This window comes from Schistocerca nitens, chromosome 3, assembly GCF_023898315.1.
Source record: "Schistocerca nitens isolate TAMUIC-IGC-003100 chromosome 3, iqSchNite1.1, whole genome shotgun sequence".
Taxonomy (NCBI): Eukaryota; Metazoa; Arthropoda; class Insecta; order Orthoptera; family Acrididae; genus Schistocerca; species Schistocerca nitens.
This window is the reverse complement of record NC_064616.1, coordinates 131349899-131357108: the sequence shown is the minus strand read 5'-3', so window position 1 is coordinate 131357108 and position 7210 is coordinate 131349899. Positions and strand designations below refer to the sequence as shown.

At 41.6% G+C, this 7210-nt stretch overlaps 1 protein-coding gene across 1 annotated transcript; it reads left to right on the top strand.

Moving 5' to 3' along the window:
- Positions 1-455: 455 nt before the first annotated feature.
- Positions 456-2445, top strand: LOC126248076 (transcription factor Adf-1-like). Its single transcript, XM_049948735.1, has 2 exons — positions 456-712; positions 1783-2445. The coding sequence occupies exons 1-2, from the start codon at positions 580-582 to the stop codon at positions 2400-2402; spliced, it is 753 nt and encodes a 250-aa protein (XP_049804692.1). The 5' UTR covers positions 456-579; the 3' UTR covers positions 2403-2445.
- The last annotated feature ends 4765 nt before the right edge of the window (positions 2446-7210 follow it).

Here is a 7210-nt window from a genome sequence, read left to right as displayed (position 1 = left end):
CGTATTTTGCACAAAGCCACTCAGCTCAAACACAATACAAAAGTGCCAAGCTACCTCTCGTGAATTTACCCATTTATTAACGCCAAAGTGAATAATATGTCACAAATGTTACACCTTTTTTACTTGCGAATCTATTTTGCAGATCTTGAACAGAGATCATAAGTTTCAAGCATGCAAAATCTGATACGTAACTTCAAAATAAATATTAGAACTTGAAATAAGAAAATGACAGTTGACAGCTACACTCGTAGCCCGCGCCTCTTTCACCTGATGGACGACGCCAGACCTTACGGCCTGACCAGACAGAATGCGGCCTGGCCGTCCGGCCTGTGGCCTTGAACCGCAGCCGGCACGCCGCACAGTTGAATCGCTCGTTACTGTACGGCGGCGGTTACACAGAGTGCGGCGCTGACGCACAGGCATACGGCCTGCCGCACAGGCCGCAGCCAGGTTGTCGCAGATTACAGATTCGCCGCAAGCCGGAGCGGCTGCTCTGTTGGCGCATTCGACTGCTCTGTTGTCACACTGGAAGAGGCGGCGTGAGGCAGTTTTTGTTTTGCAGCTCGTAGTGCACGCATCATGAAGACAGAAAGACTTATAGAGGAGGTGAGACAATACAACTTTTTGTATGATACACGCGATCCTGATTACAAGAACATTCTGAAGAAGGCTGAAGCTTGGAGGGATATAGCTGCTAAACTGGATCAAAATGGTAAATATTTATGCAAAATTTTAAGTTCCACAGAAGCAAAAATGTAGTAAAGTATATTATTAAGTACTGGAATTTATCTAGTGTATATTATAACTTAAAGGAGCTGGAAGTATGTAAGCAACAATACCATCATAATAGAAAACTACACATAGAAAGTGGAAAGAGAAAAGAACCGTCACCTTTGTTAAAATCGGTCTTGATGTATGATAATAGTGTTCCATTTAAACGAAAATTAATTGTCTCTCCCCACGTCGTATATTTTGAGGTCGTGTGTTATTGCCGTGCTTGTTTTTAACGCTAACAACAGAAGATGCTATTCCACGCAACTCTTTCATAATAATTAAAGTAATATTTCCGATATTATGAGAAATATATTTCACATAATTTTGCCAATGATCCGAAACATTGTTGCTTGCTTAACATTTACAGTCACTTAAGAATTTACCGTCTAAATAACACAGAAATAGGATATTGTTTGTAGCTTCACAGAGGTGTTTGGTTATCTTTCCTTAAAAGGTATTTTGTTACCCAAGTGTGATATTGTAGTAAAAACGTAACTGCCCTTTGTTGAAAATGCGACATGTCTTGCTCTGCAGTTAATTGCGTTATGAGATACTACAGTGTATGTCTCCATGGCTATGACCGGCTCAGCTTGTTAAGAGTTCACATGGATCATACAAATGCTTATATATTTCCATATTTTAATACCCATTTGTTTTACTGCCATGAAATGGTAGAATGTTCTACTTCAGGTGTAAATTCTACCGTTCTGGTTTTGTCAACTTGCCAAGTATGTGAAAAAAAAATCTTTGATGACAAAGAAAATAATTACTGGCTAGACTAACTAAAACTGTCACAGGACGAATACTCAATATTAGAGGAACATATACGGAAAGAGAATTTCATATTTGAATGGGAATAGTAGCATATCATAAGAGGCATTTTCATATGATATTAACGTTAGAGATCTCTTTGAATGTGATTGTTTCCATTTCAGACATCTGCCACAGTCATTATTTTCTTCATACATTCTACAAGAATACCTTACCGGTACATTTGTTCATTTGCAGCCGAGACCTTGAAAACGAAGTGGAGGAACTTGAGAGATGCCTACGTCAAACACAAGAAGTTGGTAAAAGGCACCACCGGCCATAGCTTGAAACGGTACAGATCATGGCCGTGGAGTGAACACATGAGGTTCATGGACTGTGCTCTGGAAGCAAGACCAACAACATCAAATATTCCGTGCTCAACAGAGGCTGTCACAAGTGACAGCGAAAGACACTCACAGCCAGGTCAACACTCATCAGACTCCACAATTTTTCCTCAGCCAGAGTTGCTAACACATGAGTATGAAGGAGAATCTCAGGAGCAGTGCACAGAGGTTTTGGAACCATCTTCAGCACGAAAGAAGCCAACAGCTAAAAAAATGAGAAAGGAGGGACCAAGTGCTGATGTTGAGTGCATAATTAGTTACTTGCAAAAGAAACATCAGTTTAAGGATAAGCATGACGAAGTTGATCATTTATTTTTAAGCTATGCAAAAACATACAAACGTCTTACAGTTAGATCACAAGCTAAGCTTAAAGTGCAACTGGCACAGTTATTTGCGGACGCTGAGCTCGCGGAATTAGATGAGCAACAGCCTACAGCCAACTCAAAGTCTTTCAGTAGACTCGGCCCACGTTGATTTCCGCGAACCCGCTGCATTTGGTGGTGCAAATACTGCCACATCAACTGACGGTGTAAGTCAGGACATGAATCCTGATTAGATCACCCTCACACAACTTTGAGCACATCAGATTTTTCACATGTAAAAGTTCTGTACTTGTGTAATTTATACTTGCATAAAAATAATATTAATATTTTGTAAACCAATTGCTGTAGCAAATGGAATAAAACATTGAACTTTTCTAGGGAATCTGCTAGTCTTTCTGTTCTCACATATTAGCCCTTTCGCAGTTTATCATAACTTCATTGCTTTTGACACAAATGCGTTGTGTTGACAAACTTGTCGAAGCACTTGGTAGGTATTCAAAAGTAATCGCACAACAATATGTTTATCTTCTGTTGAAATAATCAGTAAAATGTTCACGAACTTGAATTGCAGCAATAGGTGACCTTCGATTGGTTGATCCAATATCTACGAATGCACGTATTGGCTTGCACTCTTCTTCACTTTCAGAAGGTGGGTATTCTTTGTTATTACTTGATACAACGTAATTGTGTTAACAGCAAGCCGCTTTACCAATATATTCTGCAGTTTCAACATAGGTTTCTATGGCTCTAAAAAATACGCGCCATTTCATTGCCAACATACCAAAGGCATTTTCCACTACACGACGTGATCGGGTGAGCCAGGCATTGAATTGCTTCTTCTTTGCATTGTTGATTACTGCAGGTTTTGGATATGGTCTCAGCAAATAAGTCTGAAGTGCAAAACCTTCCTACGGTCGCAGGTTCGAATCCTGCCTCGGGCATGGATGTGTGTGATGTCCTTAGGTTAGTTAGGTTTAAGTAGTTCTGAGTCCCATAGTGCTCAGAGCCATTTGAACCTTTGCAAAACCTTCATCACCAACGAAAACACGAGTAACAGGGATGTCTGTACCCGGTAGTGCCTTTGGAGGTAGAATACTTTCGCCCTCGACATACTCTTGATAGAAAGCTGAATTCTCAAAAATAGTGTTGTCACTGTGACGCCCGTAACTTCCAATGTCAACTACTGTAAACTTGTAGTATGGATCAACGATCGCCAGGAGAACTAGCGAAAAGAATTGTTTATAACAGAAGTACTGGGATCCTCTATCCTTTGGACATTTTAACCTGATATGCTTTCCGTCTATGCTTCCAAGGCAGTTCGGAAACCCCCAAAGTTCTAGAAATCCTTCTTCAGGTTTCTTCCACATCTCTGTTGTAGGAGTAGGCAAAGACTTGGGCTGTAGAACAGTCCAGATTGCCTGGCACACTTCTTTAACAATTTGTGAGACTGTTGAACGTCCTAACCGAAAAGAAAAAGCTATGGTCTGGTGACTGTCGCCTGTAGCCAAGTATCTGGAAAAGGTTAAAATAAATTATGCTGGTAGAACGAGTAGATAAGTGAACAACCAAAGATATGTTTGTTTAAATTCAGTGACAATGTTATGAATACAAAACAATCTATTTGGTAGAAAGTTCAGTCTAGTGGGACATACGGAACTAGATGTTAACTATCGTTTGCTGTATTCATAAACACTGCAGATCAGTTTATCCCTCCAATCGTAACTACATAGCACTTTTTTCCGCCGAACCTTTCATATGATACAGCAAAACTGAAATGGAATAATTTATATGACTTCTGTATGAAGCACAAAGAGGCCACAAATGGTAAACTTACCTCAAACAAACGGCTAGCCTTTGCCTTGTATCAATTGGCTTTCTCCAATTCGTTGTACACTTCTCGGTGCTCCCCTTTATCAGGAGATGCAGTTCCTCGAAACATTCTCGCGACATACGAAAATATTTGAAGAACTATCTTCGTCAAGCTCTAGTTCAATACATATGGTTCATATGGCTCTGAGCACTATGGGACTCAACTGCTGCGGTCATTAGTCCACTAGAACTTAGAACTACTTAAACCTAACAAACATAAGGACATCACACACATCCATGCCCGAGGCAGGATTCGAACCTGCGACCATAGCGGTCGCGCGGTTCCAGACTGTAGCGCCTAGAACCGCTCGGCCACTGCGGCCGACAGTTCAATACACAGACGATGGTATTCTCCTAAGCTTTCTCTCTTACTATTAATGTCGTGCACCCAACATCTCCTCTTCTTGGTGCCATTTCGTATCGCTAATGCGAGGAGTTCTTCCTCGTCCGAGCTACTCATTTCTGCACTTAAAAAAAAAAAAAATGAGCTCGCACAAAGATAACGTGTCCCGTGTGAAGCTTCCAAATCGTCTAACGCCAAGACAATCGCGCTACGCATGCAAGCTCAATAATGGGGTTCGGCCCCTTCCACAGTGTAACAGATGACGCAGCAAGAGTCACTGCGGCCGGCCGTTTCCTGTGTGGCGTCCCTGGCCGCTGATTGGCCCGGCCTCCCGCTGCGCCGTCCGTCGCAGCGGCAGGCTGGATTCTGTCTGGCCAGGCGGCGGGTCGCGTAGCGAGGAAACTGGAGCGGAAACTGTTCTGATCTTGACGCAGCCGCGAGCTGTTCGACTGAATAGTTTCTGGAAGTTTTTGCTGTTGCAGGTGGGTTAGAAAGTGAAGCGAATTATCTTTGGGGTTCCATCAGACTGATAACTTTCGCAGTCAACCGAAATGCGAGTTAAAAATAAATGGAATGGAGTGGACTCGAACTGAGTTCATATTTACATTGCATGACGGTTATTAATACACCATACTCAGATGCAACAGTATGACAGTTCGTTCAGAATGACAGCACGTCTTCCATACATCTCCGCATCCTATAGTATTGCCATATAGCTGGACGGAGAGTTCTGTGGGGAGTCCGACTAGACATAACACCTGGCGGCTGGCCAATCGCCACAGAGACTAACACTGTACATAATACATTTGTTTTCATATCAGATCAATACAAAGCCGGCCGCGGTGGTCTCGCGGTTCTAGGCGCGCAGTCCGGAACCGTGCGACTGCTACGGTCGCAGGTTCGAATCCTGCCTCGGGCATGGATGTGTGTGATGTCCTTAGGTTAGTTAGGTTTAAGTAGTTCTAAGTTCTAGGGGACTGATGACCACAGCAGTTGAGTCCCATAGTGCTCAGAGCCATTTGAACCAATCAATACAAAAATGTTACTTGACTGCATTACGGTTGTCCTGATACATTCACAATTCGATAGTCGTCTTCTAGTTGTTTAGGAATAAAAATTTGACACTAGTGTTTGTCCACACGCTCCGTTTCTCAGAGGTCATAATGTCATAACTAAATACGTAGATGCTGTATTGCTAAAGGCCTCCAACATTATCGCACTGTTTTATAAATTACTGACATGTCATAAGTTAATTGCTTTACGGAGTCATGTATCATTTTTAAAAGGCGCAAAAATATTGTATTTAAATCCGGATTCTTCGTTCATCAATTTGTTTCGCTCCCTACTCTTCTGTTTATATATTTCCCACTCTTCAAATATGTCTAACTTAATTCCTCCAGGTGCCATATGTATAATTTTTCATAGTACATTCTATACCACCCACTGTATGTTTTGTGCTTCGCAAATGATGGCAGACAGCAGTCTTCTTGTTTGGGTTGAGATATGCCTTTTATCTAGTTACAAACTTTCAACCAGCTTGCCGTATATAAAAATTATCACATCTTCCATACTGTAATCTTTACACACCAGATGTATAAACTTTTTACTTTCTTTACAGTTTTTTGTCTTCGTTTAAACAGTAATTGATCCGCAGCTCAAAATGGTATTTTATACTGTTTAGGGAAAGCATGCACAATTTTTTTGGTAATACAGACATAATATTTCAATACAATAAACTTTTTTCACCCTTACATGTTTTTTTTTCGCTTCTGAATCTTTTTAAAATTGAATCCCACTCTTCCACCAGTCAATACCTTGATAAAACTCCACAAAGAGGCCAAAAGTATGCGTATTATTATTGATGGAAGAGTGGCTCCACTGACAAAATCAAATAGGTTTTTGAATAAAAAACTATGGAGCTCGTTAGATTTCCAATTAACTGTAGCATACCATTTGGTGTAGCATTTGCAAATGGAGCTAAAGATCTGCTAATCAATGACGACATGCTGCTAGCGTCATTTGTCATAGTAAACCTACATATGCTGACGGAAAAAAAGTCGCAACACCAAGAAGTAATTGTGGGACATAAACGAAAGTTGGTATGCGTGTTTCTACATCTTCAAGATGATGTCTCTTCAAATTTCGCGCTAGTAGCATAAGAGTGGCGCTAGCAGCACGCTATGAGAATGCAAATAAGGTTTACTGTAAATACAAGCTGTAACGGTCGTGACCGTTAATTACTTTTCAGATTGGACATGGTGACTTGATGATAGTCAAGAATGTATTTAAGGAGACAAAGACGCCAGTATCAACACCTCACTGAATTTGAACGAGGTTGTGTAATACGGCCACAAGAAGCTGAATGTTCCTCCGTGATATTTCAGAAATATTTGGCAGGAATGAGGCCACTGTACAAGATTGCTCGAAGTGGTGGTCACGGATATGTGTGATCACAAGAAGACCGGGTGGCACTACCGAGACCAACATATTCGGCATATGGCTCTGGTGCATCGTACTGCATCTGTAGCACCAATTTGAGCAGCATTGGCACCACGGTGACACAACGAACTGTTACAAATCGGTTACTTGAAGGTCAGCTCCGACCCAGACGCCCTGTAACGTGCATTCCATTGACCCCAAACCACCACCGTTTGAGACTTCCGTGGCGTCAAGTGAGAGCTTATTGGAGGGCAGGGAGGAGGTCTGTTGTGTTTTCTGATGAAAACTGGTTCGGCGGTGGCGCCATC